The following is a 20,604-nucleotide window of genomic DNA, read 5'->3' on the forward strand; positions in this document are numbered from 1 at the left end:
GGAAACATATAGAACATTTCTTGCTCTGAAGCTTTAGCAGACCCCCACAATTTACCCTTAATTCTGAACGATGGCCTTGCACCCCTCTGTTGAGGCTGACAGGCTTTCCTGGCTCAGGACTGGTATGGAGAAATGGGAGCGCCTACCTTCCCCCAGCACCATACAAACGGGAAGACCACCTCTCCAAACATTGACAGACTTTATTATGGGGGGCTCCCACCTGGGAACCCACCCTCTTAAATAAAAAAGTGCATAGAAAAGAAGGGATTTAGAAACCTTTGTACAGTATCTACATCCTGGGCCCCCAGGGCAGGAAGGAGGCGATTGCTGGGTGGGCTGGAGGGGTGGAGGCAGGGCCTTTGCCACCTGCATGCCCACATCCACCCTGAACAGGAGGGTGGGGGTGAGATGCTCTGGGAGGGACTAGGGAGCCCCCAGACTAGGGGCAAGATGGCAGCAGGGGATGTGGTGGGCAGCCACGGCTTCAGTTAAGGAACCGACGGCAGCGCTTGGCGCCACAGTTGCAGGGCAGCTTGTTGCTGGCATCCTCAATGGGGAATTTGTAGTCATAGGTGAGCTCCTCACCACGCAGGATGCGGCGCAGGGCAAAGATGACAATGTGCTTCTGGCCCTCCACGTGGATGACCCGAGAGAAGCAGTTGGGCTCACACGAGTGGTTGATGAAGCGGGCAGCGTTGCCATGCATCGTGGCATCCACCACGTCAAAATCATCCATACGGAACATGTAGCACCCAATACCCTACGGGGGTGGGGAGGGGCCGTCAGACGCTCTGTTCCCATGCGCTAGTGCCGCTTCACCCACCTCATTCCCGTGGCCCCGGGGAGCCCACCTTCCCATCGTAGAACTTCTCCCGCTTGTCAGTCAGCACAGAGCGAATGACAATACCAGAATACTCAATGACCATCTCGCCAGCATCGATGTTTCGCTTACAGAACAGGCCCCGCCCGTGGATGGCAGATCTGCAGGGGAGGATGGGCAACGGGAAGCTCAGCGGGGGCAGGGGGACAGAACCAAGGCAGCCCCACACCAGGGCACCTGTCCATCCACCCAAGGGGCATCCTCCCCCCAACCCCACTAACCTGTAGACACCCACAGCCTCTTTGGATGTCTTCTTGAGGTGGCGAAAGCGCATGGCCATGGGCAGCTCCAGGCTGGTGGCACGTCTGGTGGGGTCAGCAGTGTCACAGGCTGGTACCCAGGAATGACCTCTCTTGCCCCTGGTCACCCTCTTTAGGACCCTACCAGGACACCCCCAACACTCTGGCCTGCCCTCCATACCTGGTTGACCTGAGCTGCACCTCATCCTCTTCCTCGTCACAGGTGGCTCCCTCAGGGAGCACCCGATGCTGGGAGGCCAGGAAGTTGAACATGTCGAAGGTGCACTTCCTGCAGCAGGGAGGGAGGGAAGAAGGGAGGATAACAGCCATTCCTTCAAAGAGATGCCACCCACCTATCCTTTGCCTTGGGCCTGCTGCGGGCAAAAAAGAAATCCTGCTGCCACCGGAGACCCAGCAAATGGGGACTGGATGGAGCTCATCTTCTGATGGGACCTCGAGGGGAATTCTTCCCATCTCTGCAGACCTAACTCCCACGCCTGAGAACTCCCACACAGGGCACCCCGGACCTCTCACCGGAGATAGACCTCGGCACGGGCTGCCCCGTGGGGGTTCAGAGGGGGTTCCTCCTGGCCCTCTCCCTGCTGGTGGTAGCGGAATTTATAGTGCTGGCAGCGCTGGGCCCCGGGCAGCTGCTCTGCCAGGAAGATGACGGCGTCGTGGTGGATGCCCAGGAGCCTTGCCCCACTCATCCCTGGGGACAGTCAAAGGTGAGGACACACAAGTCATGTCAGATGCTCAGCTCATCCTGTGGGGCTCATCCCAGCTCTCAGCATCCCTGTGGCCCCTCCACTCACCACTGAAGGAGAGATGCCGGAGCCGGGCATGCCCTCGGGCCTCTTGCACCTTCTCGATCAGAGTTCTCCATGCCCCTGAAGAGAAAGCAGGACCAGCACGGTCAGCATGGGGCTCCACTGGACACCTTCCCTCCGTCACCACCACTCCCGACTCACCCTCCAAGCTCTCTGCCTCCACGCTGAACCCATCCTCACTGCTGATCTCAAAGCGCAGATGCGGGCCAGCCCGTTTCGGGGCCTGGTTCTCTTTGTCCTCTGGGGATGGAGGCTCTTCCTCAGAGCTTGAAGCCTCACCTGGTCCCAAGCAGCAGGTCAGAGTAGGTGAGGTTCACCCCTCCTGGACTCCAAAGTCTCCAGTTCCCCACCACCCTCCCTCTCTCCCTGTACAAGCAGATACTTGGTCTGAGGGCTCTCCTGCTCTAACTGCCCAGTGAGCCCTAAAGGATGAATATTTTTTTCTAAAGAGCCTGCAGTCCCTTTTCCGTAAGAGTCTTTGGAAAGATGAGCGTTTCCACAGAGGCCTGGAGTGCCCTGGCTCTGCAGGACACACTTAGGGCTCACTCCAACCCAGCTTACCAAAAATGCCACCTACCCTTCATTCTCCTCTCACAGAAAATTAAAAATACCAAAAGTATATTTTGTACGTGTATTTTTTTTATATGCAGTACATCTCTGTACATATTACACATTTTTAGAGCCGGGACTTAGAGCCGTGAAACAGAGGACCATACCTGAGAGTAAGTGCAGACAGAGAAGTGAGGGCCAGGGCCCTGGGACACGCCAAAGTGACAGGCTGGGGTAATGACTAGGCATGACCGACCAGAAAGGTGAGGAGAGGGGCGGAGTTTTGGAGACCAGAGAAGGAAGTGCTACAAGGAGGGAGATATTAGCACAGACGCTGCGGCTCCCTCAAGCAGGGTGTGGACCGAGGACTGAGTGTCCTGTCTGGAGGGGAGGGTGGGAGGAACCCAAGTGTGAGTGGAGCACGCTTTAGGAGAGAGGCAGGACCCATGTGGCCACACTTGCTCCCCACACCACTCCTCTGGGCCAGCCTGATTACATGCGCTCCTGGCCCTAGGCAAGGCTCCAAACCTGATTTTGCTCTGTGACCCACATCCTCTCCAGGCCTCAGTGCCCCTGGGTGCACCTCAGACAACTTCGTCCACCTCGTTTTTGCCCTTAACCCCATCCTCACCTCCATTCTGTTCCCTGAACCCGACAGGCTGGCTACAGGAGCCTCACCCGGGTGCTCTCATTGCCTTCTTTCTCACGACGCTCGTTCTCAGCTGCAGTACACTTGCTAACGTATATGTGTTTCCTCTACCAAAAGGTGGCGTGATCCCTAAGGTGGGGGGACCTGTCCGTCATGGTCACTGCCATAGCCTCACGCCACCTCGGACCCCCAAACGCAGTCTTTCAGGTGAGTGGTCTCCTGTGTACCTCGCTCCGCTTCCACGCTCAGTAGCTCAGTGCTATGTAATGAGATAATCCACACATCTGGACAGGACTGGGGTCAGGAGAAATTCGGAGCCTCAGGCTGCTCATTTACCAGCTTGTGTGGCTCTAGCCTACCCCCTCTCCCACGGCCCTCTATAACCAACAGAGCACTGCCCTCTCCGCTTCACTGATGCCGTCAGCCCAATCCACTGTTTGCTCGCATCCCATGTCCTGATGGCTCTGCAAGCGTGCTGGCCTCACCTCTCCTGCACGTGCACTCAGTGGTCTCCTACTCAAATCCAACTGCCATGCCTCCTCCCACTGCTGCTTCCATCCACAAGCCCCCTGTGATCAGCCTCCTCCGTGGCTCTGCTGTCTCAGCCCTCACACACAAACGCCTCTAGGCTGCTGCCCAGCCTCTCCTCAGACCCTTGGCCAAGCTTGCTGGCAAGATGCCTGGGTCTTGTTTCGGCTTTCTCATCAACCACGGTCTTCAATTCTGGACCCTGACTCAACATCCTTCCCAACCAAGACACCAATCCTAGATACCACATACTTGGCGTCCTCTGGGGCACCACTCTCCTTTTGTCTCCTTCCTACTGCTCCTGCCCCTCTGGGTCCTACCAGGTGAGCTCCATCCTCACTGGCTGACCCCCAGGTGCTCTTGTCTAGTTGCACAGCTCTAAATCCCCTAATTCTGACAGCTCACACACTGCTCAGCTTTACTAGGGACCTCACCCCCTGATCCTAGCAGACCAGACTCTGAAGCCAATCCCCCAGGGCTCTTGGGCATGCTGCAAAGGTACTTTCAAAGGGCCTCTCCTGGAGAGCAGAAAGGTCATCTCTGTCTCTGCCATGGGCCACGAACTCTGAGGCCCTCTCTCTGATACCGAATACCTAGCCTCAGCCTTATAGCCAAGTGGGTGCACAAGGTCTGTTCTGTGGTGTGGACGGATTCTGCACCCGTTACCCAGCTGAGGCAAACACAAGGAAGGAGGCAGTGAGAGTGAAAGGTCAGTCCCTACCTGAGTAATGGTGCCACTGGGACTCAAGCAGCAGGTCAGAGGGACCATCAGGGGCCCGGGGAGGACCACCTTCTGGGAGTGGCAGCAGAGGGGACCGGTCCTGAAGGGGCCTGTGAGGAGAGACCTGTCAGAAAGCGAAAGGGATGGAGGTCCCAGAGCCTCCAGGGCAAGGGCACTGGCTACTCACCTCGGGCTTTCCTCCCCAGTGGGGTCCCCAGGCTCATCCAAGTCAAGAACTCCACGCACTGTGGGCGTTTTCATCCTCACTCGGCTAAACCTGGGGAAGGAACCCCAAGAAGGCTGAGCTGCCTTCTCCTGCCCACCTCTCTCACCCTCCTCCGCAGACTCGGCATATTCACTCACCCGCTGCCACTAAGCCCTGGACCCTGGGGAGCATCCTCCAAGGACTCTCCATCTTCTTCCAGCCGGGGGGTCTTGTTTGGGGGAGGCGCTGGTGGGGAACGGCCAGAGAAGGTGGACACCCTCTTGACACGGATGGCCTGATGGGGCGGGCTGGGGGGCCCACTGCTCAACACCAGTGTCAGTGGAGGAGGGGGTGGTGGCGGGGTGGGGCGGACCACCCCTACCACTGGCAACACACCCAGCAGCGGTCCCGGGGGCAGAGTCCAGGAAGCAGGGGCTGTGGGGGGGATGGGAGGGGGCAGAGGTGGCTGCTTCACTGGGGGTGAGACGGGTTCACCCTCCCCAGCCATCTTCACAAACACTTGCCCCAGCTTGTTGACAAGGATGATTTTGGATGTGGCAGGTTTGGGGGGCTCGGGGGCAGGGCCCAGGCTCAATACCCGGACCCCTGGGGCCCCAGGGAGCCAGGCAAACGTCCGAGTTGGGTCAGCTGGGCTAGGAGGCAGGCCCTGGGGAGGCTGGCTGCCATTGGCCAGGGGAGGTGCTGGAGGGAGCGGCTCCTCTCTCGGCCCAGCACCTCCCTCCCCGGGCCCTCCTAGGTTCTTCAGCACAAAATCCACAATTTCTGATGGCAAGTCCTCAGGAGGTCGGGTTCTGTCCCCTGCAGCCCCAAGGACCCCAGCCCGGCCCACTCCTGGCCCTGAAGGAGGAGTCTCCTGGCCCCGAGGCTGCTGGACTGCCTCTGCCTCACTGTCTGTGCCATCATCCACTCCATCCAGCTGTTCGATGCGGGGGGCTCCAGGGAGGGCACCAGGGGCCAGAGCTGGGCCCGACACCACCGTCACAGGGAAGTGGACATAGCGAGGGGTCGGACTGGCCTCCTCCTCTGAGCTGTCCCCCGGACCCCCATGGCTGCTCCCCACTGCCCCTGCAGCCACAATCTCTTCCTGGAAGGGCTCAGTCCCCAGCAGGCTGGCCGCAAAGTCCAGGTCAGCAGCGCTCAGTCCTGACACCACCTCCATGTCCTCAAAGTCTGGGCCCAGGTCTTCAGGGGGTGGTGGGGGAGACGGGGTTGGGCCAGGGGGAGCCGGCTCCCCTGAGGTAGGCGTGAGGGCTCTGACAACTGAGGTAGGAGGGGGCACCCTGAGCTGTGGGGAGCTTCTGAGAGGGGGAGAGGCCCGCCGTGATGCTGGCAGCCTTGGGGCGAGGGGGCTGGGACGACGGGACCGTCTTGGGGGAGCTGGGAAGTCCAGGTCTCCCACTGTGGGGATGTGGTGGGTCAGAGAAGATGGACTTCCTGTGGGGGGAAGGGTCAGCGTCAGCCACAAGCTCCTGCCTCACCCACCCACCCCTCTCCCCGACACTCCCAGGTACTCACCAGGGGAGGGCAGGGGTCCAAAGGAGACACCCCCCAAGGGCCTCCGGGATGGTGAGTAGTTGGGCACTTTGATTCGAGCCCCCGAGAAGGAGCGGGGGGCTGGAGGAGGGGCACTGCTTGGATCCGGCCGAAGTGGCGGGTCTGGGTTCTGAACGGGTGAGTGGTGCTCAGGAGCTCCAGGGATGAGGGCATCTGTATCTGGTGGGGGGTCCGCATGATCTGGGGGCTCTAATGAGGCAGGAGGGGGGCATCAGGAATGGCAGAGGCTCTTTGTCAAAGCCTCTCCACACACACCCTCTCTTCTTTTGAGCCAACTGAGCTTTCTCGGCCCCTGCCCAACGATCCAGTCACAATACGCACTGGTTCCCAGTCATCACCCAGGTTCCACACCCCTCTGTGGATTCTTCACGATGTCCATGCACGCCTGGATCAGGGGCCCTTTGTAACCCCTCCTCACCCATCTCTGCTACCTCCCCTGTTCCTGGCTGTCTACTGTTCTGACTCAGGCCCCACCTGCCACAAGGGGCACTGCCCTCTCTCCAGTAGAGCCAGTCCTACAACTTTCTCACCTGTGCTGCGCATCCCTGCCACATCAAACACATCTGCCCCAAGCTGGCTCCCCATTACCTGGCTCCACCCAATCTGTGAGAACAAATCTCTGCCACCTCCTAACACTCTCCCATGTCCAGCCAGGATGGCTGCACTCTCCACCCCTCCCCACTGCATGCCATGCTCCAACCTGGCACAAACCCCTTCCCTGAAAACACACTCCGAATCTCTTCCTCCTCCTGTTCAGCCCACAACCTCTCCTTTTACCAGCCTCCAACCCCAATGTTTGCTGTGTGCCATCCAGCTCTCAGCTACACCCCCTAGCACTGGCATGGCTCTGAGGGGTCCAATGTGGTTTGAATCCTGATTCCACTACTGTGTCACTGTGGAGAGCAATAGCCCTTTCTGATTTGCAGTACAGCAGAGCTTGTACCTTCCTCAGAGGGCTGCGGGGAGCATTACAGGAGCACATAGGCCCATGTCAGGTGGCTGTACACATGCTGTTGTCTAGAAGCTGCCACCCCCCAACAAACAGGTAGCTCTCCCATCACTTCCTGTGAAATGCTGAGGACAGTCCGCGACATGTGATGCACAGCTGTTATCAGTTATTGCCATTACGACAAAAAGAAAAAATGGTAAACATCCTGGGGTTTCTTTAGGAAAGAAAGAAACTGGGTTGGTGGGCATCCATATGGGGATAGCAGCATTCAGGGAAGGAAATAAGGGAGTTCCAAGGCCCTTACCTGAGGAAGGGGCAGGGCTGTGCACAATGGTCTGATTCTCCTCTGCTGCCTCTAGGTGGACTGGCTCTTCCCTCGGACCCCATGGCCGATACTCCAGAATGCGACACCGATACCAGCAGCGCCGCCGAGCATCCACTGTGCTCCAGTACAGACGGGAGCACCTGTCAGGTGGACGTGTGGGTCAAGAGGGTCAGGACAACTTGGGAGATGGGATCCAGTCCTGGAGTCCTTCAACCCCACCCAGGCACCCTGGGCTGCTCACTGGTAGCCAATGGGGAAGAGCCGTCCCTCGCAGTCCGAGAGATCAGACAGGGTACCCAACGAGTCAATTCGGATGGAGCCTATGATGTGGAGAAGAGATCAGGAGGATGGGCCAGGGAGGGTCAGGAAGATCAGGGCAGAGAGCAGAAGGCTTACCAATGAGCACATTGATGGCATCAGGTTCGAGCCCCGTCAAGAACTTTCGCTTAAAGTTGATACCCTCGAAGTCCACATAGACTCGGCGGAGTACATCAAACCCGTCCGGGGTCACAATCTCCTGGGAGGTAGGTGGCAAAGGGGGTTGCCGGATTGGCGAGGGCAATGTGAGGGGAGGCTCTGAAGTGGGGACCTGACAGCTGGGCGCTTGGCTCAAGGACTCAGAAAAGGAAAGGAGACGCTGAGAGGCAGCTGGGGATAGGGCTGGGGGCCGCAGTGGGGAGCTGTCTTCCCCGTGGTCCTGGCTCACCTTGCCATCCAGCAGGTCTGTGTGTTTCTGGCAGAAAACTTTCTTGTCGTCCTGGAAGATGCAATAGCTGGCCCGGGCACACATGAAGTGGAAGTTGCTGAGGCAGGAGGAAAGGCAGCAGCCCACTGTGGCTCCAGGCTTCAGGCAGAGTTCACAGCGCTGCGGGTGGAAGGGGCTGCTGAGGGGAGAAGCCAGTGACCGAGACCAGGGTCTGATGCTCAGCATCACTGTCCTTCAGACTCTGCCTGGGCCCGTCTAGCCCAGCGCCCAGCAGAGCAAAGGCGCTCATCAAACACATCCTCTGCCTTGGCTGCATCCAGGGCCAGGTGCACATCACATACATTTCAGGTATTCAGAAGCAGAGTGTCTCAACAGGGAGGAAAAACAACATCTAACGTTGTCAGCGAACTGAGCAGCGCTTACCGTCTTTCTCACAGCTTTTAAAAGAAATATTTATTTATTTAAGTAACCTCTAAATTCTCCGTGTTGGGCTTGAACTCATGACCCCAATATCAGGAGTCACAGGCTCTTTCAAGAGGTGCCCCTCTCACATCACTTTAGCGTAATACCTGTATCATTTCATTCATTTGCAAACCCCCACCTCCCAGTACATTTCATCCCATGTCTCACTTCCTGAGCCTGAGACCCAGGTCCCACACTGGTGAGGAGCGGTTCTAACCCTGGCCATACCTCACTTCACGGGGACACAACAGGAGCTAAGTGTCATACTGTACAGAAAGCATCCAGTACAGGTTCAATAAGTAGAATATCTTCTAACTGTTAATCTCTCGGACTTTAGGCCCAAATATGAGGGTAGCGGGGGGGGGGGAGGGGGCCACTATCACTACAGCACCAGAGTCCTCTGACAACCAAAAACAGTACCCAGGACTGGCAGTGAAAGGACATGGTGGGGTAGAAATTGTGAAACAAGAGCAGTTTCCCCTGCAGGGGGGCCCTACCCGAGACCCTGGGGCTGCCCACCTCTCTAGGCCCGGGCTCTCACCATCTGCCTCCCTCGAGCCACAGCAGCATGCACATTTTTGAGGGAGCCATCATTTTCCTCAAATACTTCAGCTGACCAAATGGCACAGTTGACATGTGTCCACTCATTCTGCCCAATGTATAGGAGCCGTCCTGCCTCCTGGGGACAGAGGAGAAATGGTGTGAGGGAAGACCCCAGGGACTAGTACCCACAACCTGGGGCTGCACATGGTAGCCCTCACCTTAGAGTCTGCATCCCCATATTTGAGGCAGAGTGCACACTGACGGGGGTCCTCCAGGTGTGAGAAAGCAGCTGGATCCTTGCCCTGAAAAGCTGGAAGAGATGTGGGAAAGGAAGTCCCAGAATCAGGATCTAGAGCTTACCCCACCAACTCGGGGGCCCTGGCTTCCCATCCCCACTTCCCAGTACCTGCTGAGGGATCTCCTGGAGGCTGCCCTGATTCTAGGGTCTCTGGTTCCTGCTGCCTCCACTGAGCATAGACATGGTCCAAGGATGGGGGCAAAACGGCATTGGGAAGAACTCCGCTGTGGACAGGCAGGGTCAGCATGTGACACGTTCTAACAAGGGTGGCCACCCACAATCTTAGCCTAAACATGCCATGACATGCTTGGTCCTTTCTCCATGTGGCATTTCTCCCAATGTCCCAAAAAAGCCAGGACCACTCATGCCACCTAGGACACACGAAATGCTGTTTCACATGCCTAGAATACTCTTTTTTCACATCTCGGCTTGGATGTCATTTCCTCCGAGAAACCTTAGGCCCTAAGCACCTTCTCTGCACTCCCACAGCCCCCTGGACTTTTCCATCACCGCCCTGACAGTCTGGATCATCAGGCACTAATGCGTCTGCTCAACCCCCCAAACATGGCTTACTCACTGCTGTTTCCAACACTACCTTGCACATAGTAGAAACAAAGTGAGCTAACTGCACAATCTGAGTCTTTGCTGGCCTAGAACCACTGAAGACTCTCATCCTGGTCCACCACCCTCCAGACCCTAACTCCATTTCTCGTCTATTCTCAGCCCAGGATCTGGACCCTGGATTCCCAGGTGCCCTTGCTCTTGCCCTCACTCCCTGGTTCCCCTCCTGTTACCCAGCCTTGCTCACTTTGGCAGCCGGGTACTCCGTCGCCAGTACTTGGGGTCGTGGGCGTCGAACCAGCCGAACGCAGACTCTAGCAGCTGGGAAGTGGGTTAACAGGATGAGAAGAACTGGCTTCCCCAGGAAAGTTGGTCGAGGCAGGGTCTGAAGGACCCACATTCCTCCCCACTACCATTCAAACCACCCTATATGCATCCCCCAAAGTTCTCACCTTCAGTAGGAGCCCCTTCATCTGGCCTCCAGCCCGGCGCTCTGGGGTTTCTCCTTCTTCTGAGTGCCTCATCAAGATACCCACCATGTCCTCCATAAAGCTGTGCTGTAAGGGGGCTTATAAGAATCAGAGCCCCCACCCCACTCACAACCCCTCCTCCTGGCACCCACGTATTCCTCTCAGTGTCCCACTCACCACAGACTTGTAGTGGCCTTCCTCGAAGCGCCGACTCACGGCTTGCAGATCGCAGGGCCCTGAGTGCAGCTGCTTTCCAGCCTGCCCACACTGTAGAGAGGAAAAGTCAGCCAGGCTGGTGCTGGGCCTGGCCCCACCCCGTCCTGCCTCCTGAGGCCCCCAGACCTGAGTGCACAGCAGCAGTGGGCCTGCCACCTTGGAGCTCAGCAGGCCCTGGAGCACCTGGCGCAGGCCCCCCTGCAGGGCTCCACTCAGGGCCTCTCGCCAGCGGGGGTGCGTGGCCCCTGCACACGGTCCGCAGGTATACAGCACTGAGTCTGGCAGCCCAGAAAGGATCTCATAGTCTTCATCTGCAACAGCCAGGGCAGGATGAGAGAAAATGGTTTGGGAGAACGTGAGAACGTAAGAACATAAGGGCTCTCAGCAGCCCCCAGGAGTTGCCAAGGACATTTAGAACAGTTGTCCTGTGAGGGTCTGTGCCGGGGTAGGGCAAGGACACCCCCCCCCGGGCTTAGGTGGCAGCCCAGGCACTCTGCTCACCTGAAAGCCCCTCGCACTTGGCATGCACCCAGTGGTCACACTGCGCGCACTGCATCATCTTGCTTTCATAGTCGTTGTCTTCATAGCAGCGTGTGCAGATTGGGCAGAAGTTTCCTGCAGAAGCAGGAAGAAAAGGGCAAGTCAGAGGGGCTGGGGCCACTTCCTGGCCCTTGCAGGTGCCATCAGGAGCCACCACCCCTTGGCTGCTGAGAGGGCTGCCCCTGCTAGGCCCCATCCTGGGTCCCTACCATTCTCAGAACGCTGGCTGAGGATAAGGCCTCTTCTAGCCCTGCAGCCTCAACGCCTCACAAAGAACCTTGTTAACATGCTGCCTGAACAAATGGGGAAAGCCCCCAGGTTTTCAAAGTGATCAGTGGAGACTCGAGGTTCCAGGAGGCATGTCAGGGACCACTACAACGATGGGGTCCAGGCTCTCGATTCCCGCTGTCCCGAGAGGAACTGTGTCCCTCTATGTGAGGTACTGGACAGGCTTCTGTGGAAGACTACCGTGAACGGAAGGAAAGGTCCTGCAGCTACAAGAGGACACAAAGCCACTAGAATACCACGTCTGTCCTGCCTGTCTAGGAGCCTGGCCCGCTGCCCCGTGTCCCCCGGGGCCCAGGTCCCCTGACAGGTCCCCACCTTTCTCATAGAGCTGGGTGCACCTGGGGCAGAGGCTGTAATCTCCGGACCACTCGACGTCCCAGTTCTTGCCTGGAGTCGCCCCACAGCTCTTACAGCGCACACAGGCTGAGCAGATCTAGAGGGACAGGGTAATGTTAGGGAGAGCAGATTAGTGCAGTGTGGGAGGGTACGGCGGAAGGAGATGGGCAAAAGGAGTGGAGAGCAGAGAAGAGACAGAGGAGGAAGGATGGGTAAGAGGAGAAAAGGAGTGCAAGAGAAGCAAGGAGGGACGGGGGGAGGGAGAGGAATGAAGTGGGGGAAACCAGCAGAGGGAGACAGAGAAGAGGGGAGGCCAGGCAGGGGCAGAAGATTCAGAGCCCAGGACCATGGAATGCATGAACCCCCGCAATTGTTCCATATAAATTCTGTACCCGTCTTGTCCGTGTGAAATTTTGGAAGAGAAGATGCTATTTATCATGAAAGACTCCCACAGGGGCCTCCAACCTTCCCCTCCGCATGGAAACCCTGGCCTAGACCAAGCCTGGGGTGGTAGCGGCCTTAACGAGAAGCCCAAAGCAAGGGGTGTGGGCCTCATCCCTCACCCAGTGACGGCGCTTGCGTGTGGCCCGGGTCGGGTAGCTGGGCCCGAGGCAGGCTGGGTGATACGCATGGCGGCAGCGCTCACACTCCAGGAGGTGCTGTCGGAAGTCGGAAGGGAGACATCAGCGGTGGAGCCTGCTGGCACAGGGGTACCCCCTGCTCCAGGCCTCCGCCCACCTTCACAGTGCCCGTGCCCAAACCTTGGATCCCCGGCCTTTGCGCCCACACACGTGGCAGAACTTGCAGCGACGGCAGCACCAGGTGTCGTGATGTTGGGGCAGGGGCCGCTCAGCCTCCTCCAGGCAGAACGGGTGGAAAGGGTCGCAGCACACTTGGCAGAACACGAGCTGGCGGGGGTGGGGTGGGGACAATGGGCTCAACTTGAGACCGAGAGGCCCAGGGACGAGACCCCACCCCGGGGAGGCTCAGGCCGCCAGGGCCACCAGAGCGCAGGGGGCTGTGGACAGAGCTGGGGATCCCACCTCATGCAGGCCTTTGCTGGCACACAGCAAGCACACCATCGGTGGCCCTCCCGGCACAGACGTGAGCACGCTGAGGCCGCCCATCAACCACACGTTCTCCAGGTCACAATCCTCCTGAGGAATAAGAACACAGGATCAGAGAGCAGCCAGGAACACAAGCCAAAGGCTTCTCAGACACAAATTTCTTTTAAACACGGTCGAGACCCTTTCCCTCAAAGCTATACCTTAAAATCCACACGGACCCGGTGCACCCCATCAGGGGACTTCTGTTTTCCAGTCCAGCCGTTGGGAAAAGAAGCAAAGGGGCCAGGAGCCAGAGCATCCTAGGAGGATGGTGGTGGTCAGAAGGCCGCCAGCCCCACCCTCTGCAGACTTCTCTCCACACTGTCCTCTCCCCCAGCCAACTCTGTCTTTCGCCTAGATCCTACTTTGCTTTCCAGAAGGACAGGCCTGCCTTACCCCTCAGGGCCTATCCTCTGGTGTGGACACAACACAGCACTCAGGTGAGCCTGTTACCCTGACTTGCTAGGAAGCTCCTGAAGGGCAGGAGCCATGCCTTCCACAGGGCTCAGGGTTCTTGATGTGGGGCCGTACTGACCTTGTCCAGGCGCCTTCGGGCCTTGAGCTGCAACACAGGCTGCAGGGTGGGTTTGCGGGGCCGGCTCTGCTCCTCAGGTTCTGGCAATGGCAGCTCTAGGCAGCACACATAGGTGGTGAGGGTCTCCCACTTCCCTGCCCATTCCCTTTCCTCCGCAACCCCCTAACGTTACCTGGATCCCCATGGTCTTCTTTAACCCAAAGGATGACTCTCAGACCTGGCTCAAACAGCTACTGAAAACCTTACGCATCAGTTTTCCCCCTCCACCTCAAACTACCTGCTTCCCTGCACTCAGCTACTTTCCCCATCACACAGATGCTGCCCTTAGCCTGGAAACCCCCCCAAACCCCCCCCCACCCCCGACACAAGGTGGACTGAAAGGGGAAACAACAAGCAATTCGCACCATTCTCTCGGGGGGTCCGACGCCGAGGAGCAGGGGGACCCCCAGGCTCTGAATCATCCGAGTCCTCGAAGATATCATAGGAGGGTCGCTGTTTGACGCAGCGCCGGGCTGACTTGCGCTGCAGTAGGAGGGAGTCCTGCTCCTCGGGCCCTGGGGGGGCCACCACCTCCTCCCGGGGCCCCCCAGCTCCCGCCCCCCGGCGTGGGCCTGGAGGACCAGGGGAGGCCTCAGGAGATTCATCGGAATCCCAGGGCAACAGCGTCTTCACTATCGTCCGGCCTGTGGGAACAGGGGACTTAGTAGAATCTGAGCTCAGCCAGGGACATGGGACATTGGGATGGAGAAAAGCCAAAAAGCAGTGGGGCAGAAGAGCACGAGTATAGGAAAGATGCAAACACACACGATGGCAAGACGACAAAGGGAATAGACTGCAGAGATAAGGAGAGGACAGCAAAGAAAACGTGGTTTCTTCCACATCACAGATCTAAAGAAGCTGGTGTAAAGAAATACTCCTCAAACCTCGTTACCTTTTTTAGCCAGCCGTTCCATCTTCCGAGCCTCTATCTTGTCGCACTTCCGGTATCTGGGGAGGGGAGCAGCACGTCACCAGGGTAGGGGACTGGTGGTCTGGGGGAAGAGAGGAAGCTCTCCACAAGGATGCCAATCCCACTGCTCTGGCGGGGCAGGAGGCCTGGGTGACTGACAACCACAGGTAGGAACAGAGGCTGTGCCCTGGCTACTCACACACAGCACTGCTTCTTGGTGTTGGGGCCCCCAAACTTGGGCTTGTCCAGGCAGTTGACACAGGACCCACAGTCCTGCACACGCAGGCAGCCCCGACAGTGTCCACACCGTGCCATCCGCATCTTCTTGCCATGATGGGAGGGCAGCGAGCGCCGGGGTGTATGGGCAAGGGTCCCTCCAGACCCTGCAGGCTCTGAGTCTCCCCCAGGCCCTGCTGACTCCACCTTTCCCCGCCGAGACCGTGATGGGACACTCTCAGTCTCAGACGCTGATGACGTATCTAGTACAACAGAGAGGAAGGGATGGAGCCACAAGGCCAGTAGGCCTTTTACCTCAGGTCCCTCCCTGCTCTCCCCTACGTCTCATTCAACTGGCCCTCTGGTCCCCTTTCCCACAGTGCTCAGGTTCCAGGTGCCCCCAGATCTGCTCTAAGACCTAGCACTCCAGCCCACCTGCCACCTGCCCCAAGCACCCAACTCAGCTCCCTCTCTCCTAGGCTCTTGGTGCATCCGCTCGCCCTCAAACTTGACACAGCTGTCAAATCTTCCCACAACACACCCGCCCCTACCCTCCGTGGCGAGGTCCTGCCGATCCCGTAGAGGGAGAGCACTGAGGCGGGGGACGTCTTCAGGCACCATGGCCCGGGCCTGACCTAGGGCCACAGCAGCATGACGACAGACGTGTTTGATACGGGGGCCTTGCACAGGGGACTCGGGGCCCTAGGGGAGGAGAAACCAGGAATACATGTGGGAAGCTGCCCCCTGTGCTCCCGAAACCAGACTTCAGAGGGTCCTCCTCCCACTCCATACCGACGGTCTCTCTCTCTTAGTTTCCATCGATTCATCTTCAGACCTCACAGAACCTCTATCTGAGATCTGCTTGACAGTCCCCACGACTTCCTCCATCTGCCCTCCAGGGCTCGGCTGGTGGAGGAATAAACAGGGTCAGAAGTTGGAAAGTGAGGAAAGAGAGCGCCGGGGGGACTAGCACGGGGGAGGCCCACAGCCAGGGCCGGAGCACAGGAAGCTGAGAAACAGAGAAGGGCTGGCTCTGGGGTTCCGAGACACCAGAGGGTGCCTGAGGCAGGAGGTTAACAAAAATGGAGAGAACTGCGAGAATTGAAGCCGGATGACCCGGTGCGGGAACCTGGCTAAAGCATCATGCTCACCGGCATCAAAGACGCCACCTTCTGCTGCTGCTGCTGCTGATCGATCTTGAACAGCTGCACCTTGGCTCTCTTGAGGAGGCTAAACATTTTCTCCTCCACGCCGGACAGTGGTAAGGAACCCAAGGCTGCGATACGGGCCTTTTCCAGTGGTGACGGCTGCTGTGGTAGTGGCTGCGGCTGCAGTTGTAAGTGTGGCTGTAACTGTGGCTGCTGCGGTGGTAACGCCTGAGGCGGCAGTTGGGTTGGCAAGGCCTGCAGGGGCTGCTGTAGCTGAGCCTGAGACTGCTGCCCATTGCTCAGAGCTGGAGCCCCAGGAAGGGGCACCTCGGCCTTAACGGGAGTGGCGACCACAGGGGCAAATCGAGGCAGGCTGAGGTGGTTGGTGCGACCCACTGCCCGTGGCTCAGGCTCAGCTGGAGAGTCATCGGCGGGAGGAGGCTCTGGCTCAGGGGCTTCAGGGGCCCCAAGAGGAGTAGTAAGCACCGATTCATAGATCTTCAGGTGGGCTTCGCTCGGGGTAAACTGAGGTGCCCGAAGGAGCAGGGGCCTCCGGGATGGAGGGACAGGGACAGGAAGTGGGGGTGGGGCCGGCGGGGGGGCAGGGGGAGGAGGGGGCAGTTCCCGGGTCAGCGAGGTCCAGCGAAACGTGGGTTCCCTTAGAATGGACCGTCTTTTCTCAGGGAGTGGGACTGGGGTAGATGGAGGAGTTGGGGCACGTGGTGGTGAGGGAGCTGGTGCTGGTTCAGGGGGGACGAGTGGGGAGGTGGCAACAGGAGGCCGCAGAGTAGGTGAGACTTCTACCTTTAGGGGTTTGGGGGGGTCTTCATCCATAAACCTCCGGGGTGTCTTGATGACTCGGGAGGAGCGGGCACTCACCACAGGCATAATAAACTGCCGGATATTCTTCAGGAAGGTGGTACTTTTGGGGGCCACAGTGGGGCTGTCTTCCAGAGGGCCTCCTGTGGTAGTGCTAGGGGCTGGAGTGGGAGGAGAGGTACCCTCTGGCATGGCCCGAGCAGCTTCTCGCTCTGCCCGCTGGCTGGGTGTCAAGGGAGGCCGACCCCTCTTCCTGGAGCACGCGGCTGGGACCACCGGAGGAGGGGACTCTTCCTGCTGCTCCTCTGGGGCAGGAGGTGGTTGGGGCGATGGCGGGGGCAGAGGGGACACTGGGGGCGGTGGAGGACAAAGCGGGGATGAAGGAGAAGTTGAGGGGGGTGGGAGGAGTGGAGGGGGTGGAGGGGGTGGAGACGGGGGAGGGGGAGGAGGAGCTGGAGGAGTCGAGGGTGGGTTTGGCGGCTTTGCCTCTTCCTTTTCCTCTGCGAGCACCATCTCTTCTTCAGGTCCAGCCGTCTCTACCTTCTCCTCTCTCTCTTCCTTGTCTTTTTCTTTTGTCTCTTTCTCTGCCTCCTCCTCCAGCTTTTGCTCCTTCCTCCAGCAGGGGCCCTCTCCCTGTCCAGATCCAACTCTTCCTTGGGGGGCATCCTGCCAGCTTTCCTCATGTTGATCTTGACCCTGACCTGATTCAAGTCCCAAGGACAACTGTCCCATCTTCATTTTTTTGGCCTTTGAAACAAACTTAATCACGAGAGGGAGCCCGCCTCGGCCTCGGCCTCTACTTCCACGGCCTCCTCGCCCAGACTGTCCTCCACGCTTGGGGGTCCCAGGTCCTGGGCCAGGCCCCTCTTTGCACTTCCAGCTGCCAGTTCGGTGTCTTACAGGAACCACAGGAGGTGGGGGCTCAGGTTTAGGGATTGTCACAGCTGCTTCTGCCACCACTACTGCTTGTTGCTTCTTCCTGCAGGGGCCTGCTGGCCGTCCTGGGGGCCGTCCCCGAGACCGACGTGGAGTGGAGGGCTCACATGCCCGGCTCCGCGGGGCTGGGGGTGCCTGGGCCCGCCGGAGAAGTTCAGTCAGTGCCTGCACCATCCGTTCTGTGCCCTCCTCACCCCGTTTCCGGGCAGGAGTCTTTGGGGGGGTAGGAGCGACATCTGCTAGGCGAGGAGGCGGAATGGGGGTCGTCTTATGCTTGCGGCCCCGACCTCGGGGGGCTCGACCTAAAAGGAGAATAGGTGTGGGGAGATGGGTCAAGCTAGCCCTGCAGACTGAAGGAGGCACTCCAGGAGAGCAAGGACTAAGTCTTACTTGTCTGTTTCCCCCACAGCCCAGCCTAGCTTGGGCTTTGAACACAGAACACACTATGTAACTGATGGAGACTCTAGTTAAACAGGGAAAAGCTGACGTTAAGAGCAAGAATAACATTCCTGTAAAGCTATAGAGGTAGAGTTTCCCCATCACTCACCTCGCTGGGATCGGAGCGCAGAGCGCAGGGAACTGGGGGCCACATCTTCATCTGAATGAAAACCCTGAAACTCCTGATTTAGGGGACCAGGGGTGGAGGGGAGAAACAGCAGTCAGTGCCAAAGCCCTCATTCCACCTGAGACTCAGATATGGAGATATATCCCCAGTTTCCCCCATAACGTACTCCTACCTATTTAGAAAAAAACTTAACACTGCAAGATAAGACGAGTAGAAAAGAGTCTCTTCCTACGGGTGGAGGCACGGGTATTTTGAACCCTTGTCCCCTGTACCGGGCTACACCAGCACAGCCATCAAGGGTTCGCTGGCTCCGAAGGGAACAGAATTGGGTCTTCCCAGGCCAGGCAGTAGAAACTACCCTCAGACTCTCTCATCCTCCAACTCAAAAAAGGTGGGACTAGTGTTTACACATCTCAGGATGTAGTTTCCTCCTGAATGAAAATGGGAATAGGGGCACTCAAGTCGGGTGTGTGCATGTTTTCAAACGATTTACTGTAACAAGCTCCACTCTTGAGCCCTCAAGGGACTGCAAACTGTCCTAAGTAATACAACCCACACCTTCCTTCTGAGAGGCTGGGGATAAATCCTGAGCTCAACCCAGACCTGCTAGAGTTCCCGGTCACAGCCTTTATTCCATTTTTTCTTCAACCTGTGCCTCCAAGAGGAAGCCCTCCATTATGCTACCATCTCTCCACTTGAAGAAGAAAAATTGGGGTACTGGTGAAACCAGTGATGTGTCAGAGATTATGAGGCCAGGTGGAGCAGCCTGCAGGTAAGAGCTCGGAGAGCCCCAGTCTGGGTCCGCTAAAGCCATGCTGCTGCTGTCAACCACCACTGGTTGGGCATGCAGTACCCACAGCCTTCTCGCTCGGCCCCGGCTGCCGCCGCTTTGCCAACTACCAAGATCACCAGCCCAGGACACTTCTGCAGGACGAGCCTCGGGCCCAAGTACCAGCTGCAGCCCGGGCTTCCCTACTTTCAGAGGCCTTTTTCACCGGCAGTTCCGTGCAGCCTACCTCCCCCCAGGCCTATTTCCAGGGCCCCCTTCCCTCCGCAGGGGCCCCGAGAGCCTCGCTTCCCCACGCCACCCCTCGGGGCCACCCAGACCCTCGCAAGCCCCCGGCCTCCGCCCCGCCCGGCGTCGGGGACGCCGCCGACTGCCTCACCTCATCGTCGGATTCCTCGTCACTGCTCTCTTCCTCGGGCACGCAGCCCCGGCTCGGGCCCCAGCCCCGGCCCCGGCCCCGGCCCCGGCCCCGCTGAATGCGCGGGCCGGCCCACAGGCGGCGGAGCCGGCGCAGGCCCCGGCGGAGCCCCAGCAAACGGAGCAGGGCCGTGTCCTCCCCGGGCTCGGCTCCGCCCGGCCCCGCCGCGCCGCCGCCGCGCCGCAGAGCTACCCGCACTCTCTCGGCCCCGCTGCCCCGTCCGCCGCGGCCCCCGCCCCCGCCGGAGCCCCGCGGCCGGCCCGGGAAGCGGCCCCGCGCGGAGCCAGGCCCGGGGCAACTGCCGCCGCCCGCCGCCGCCGCCATCTTGGCACCGTGAGAGGGGCCGGGGAGGCGGGGGGAGGGGCGGCCCGTGCGCAGGGCCGGGGGGAGGGGAGGAGAGGTGGGGCGGGGCGGCTGCGGCTCACGACAGCAACCAGCGCCGCCGCGGGGCCAGCGGGAGCCGGGGGCTGGGCCGGTCACGCGCGGGGCACCACGGGAGCGGGAGTCCGAGGCCAGTCGGCCGTCACCCTTAGACCGCGCCTGAAGAGCAGAGACCCCGTGTTGCGGCCCGAGAGGGGTGAGGCGCAGAGACCTCCGGGAAATGTAGTCCAGGCGCCTCGCTCCTTCCGCCGAGAGCTAGGGCCGCGCGAGAGCTGGGACTATAGGGTCCTAGCCGAACCCAGAAAACCATCTCCAGGGCTGCCGGGAGGTGTGGTTTTCGCCCCAAACTCCTCCCATTGCTCCTGTCGAGACGAGGACACGCGTGAACTACTACTCCCAGGGTGCAGTGGGCTTTGGACCCTGGGAATCGCAGAGACCCTGGGAAATGCAGTTCGCGACTTGCCGGAGGCGTGGGCTGGGAAAGGGGCCGCGGCAAAGGAGTAGTCTCGGTTGGAGACGCCACCCGGCTGCCGGTCTGCAAGGCATGGAGGGAAGAGGCTCGAGAGCCACAGCCTTGCGGTCCTTGTGCTCAAGGAGAAGAGGAGGGTGGCTGCAAGTAGGGTGGAGCACGCGTTCCTGGAGCCCCGGGCTGGGGGTCCCAGACTCAGATTCTGCGCACCGTTGCTTGCTGTGGAAGGGGCGAATAACTTGGTTTCTCAGTGCCTCTTTCAGCGGGGCTTGCTGCTAAATCAGCCTTCCAACAGGCTTGCTGCTAAATCAGCCTGGACTTCGCGGCCCTCGCGGGCCCCTACCTCAGGGGGAGGACAGGGATACCGGGGAGAAGGAGGCGGCCCCCGCGCTGAACAGTGGATGC

The 20,604-nt window shown here is 59.3% G+C and overlaps 1 protein-coding gene across 1 annotated transcript; it reads right to left on the minus strand.

Annotated features, from left to right (window-relative positions):
- Positions 1 to 182: 182 nt before the first annotated feature.
- KMT2B (lysine methyltransferase 2B) lies at positions 183 to 19,673 on the minus strand. Its single transcript, XM_072780256.1, has 37 exons — positions 19,311 to 19,673; positions 18,127 to 18,199; positions 15,828 to 17,881; positions 15,469 to 15,582; positions 15,228 to 15,378; positions 14,660 to 14,939; positions 14,443 to 14,498; positions 13,916 to 14,194; positions 13,512 to 13,606; positions 13,138 to 13,236; positions 12,914 to 13,027; positions 12,632 to 12,778; positions 12,434 to 12,529; positions 11,850 to 11,967; positions 11,208 to 11,321; positions 10,833 to 11,017; positions 10,668 to 10,757; positions 10,473 to 10,577; positions 10,268 to 10,341; positions 9,568 to 9,683; positions 9,380 to 9,471; positions 9,160 to 9,297; positions 8,157 to 8,315; positions 7,847 to 7,967; positions 7,692 to 7,770; positions 7,430 to 7,590; positions 6,138 to 6,365; positions 4,760 to 6,056; positions 4,584 to 4,673; positions 4,397 to 4,506; positions 2,091 to 2,228; positions 1,935 to 2,009; positions 1,654 to 1,831; positions 1,301 to 1,408; positions 1,102 to 1,185; positions 852 to 981; positions 183 to 760 (listed from the first exon to the last, which is right to left on the minus strand). The coding sequence occupies exons 1-37, from the start codon at positions 19,671 to 19,673 to the stop codon at positions 485 to 487; spliced, it is 8,187 nt and encodes a 2,728-aa protein (XP_072636357.1). The 3' UTR covers positions 183 to 484.
- Positions 19,674 to 20,604: the final 931 nt, after the last annotated feature.

The sequence above is a fragment of the Canis lupus genome, chromosome 1, assembly GCF_048164855.1.
Source record: "Canis lupus baileyi chromosome 1, mCanLup2.hap1, whole genome shotgun sequence".
Classification (NCBI taxonomy): Eukaryota; Metazoa; Chordata; class Mammalia; order Carnivora; family Canidae; genus Canis; species Canis lupus.

What these genes read in the sequence shown, in the direction of transcription:
- KMT2B (XM_072780256.1), bottom strand. Translation starts at nt 19,673, where the DNA reads ATGGCGGCGGCGGCGGGCGGCGGCAGTTGCCCCGGGCCTGGCTCCGCG. An exon ending in TGCGCTCCGATCCCAGCGAG is followed by an intron (nt 17,882 to 18,126) that starts GTGAGTGATGGG and finishes TTCTCCTTTTAG; the next exon opens with GTCGAGCCCCCCGAGGTCGG. An exon ending in TCCAGGAGATCCCTCAGCAG is followed by an intron (nt 9,472 to 9,567) that starts GTACTGGGAAGT and finishes CATCTCTTCCAG; the next exon opens with CTTTTCAGGGCAAGGATCCA.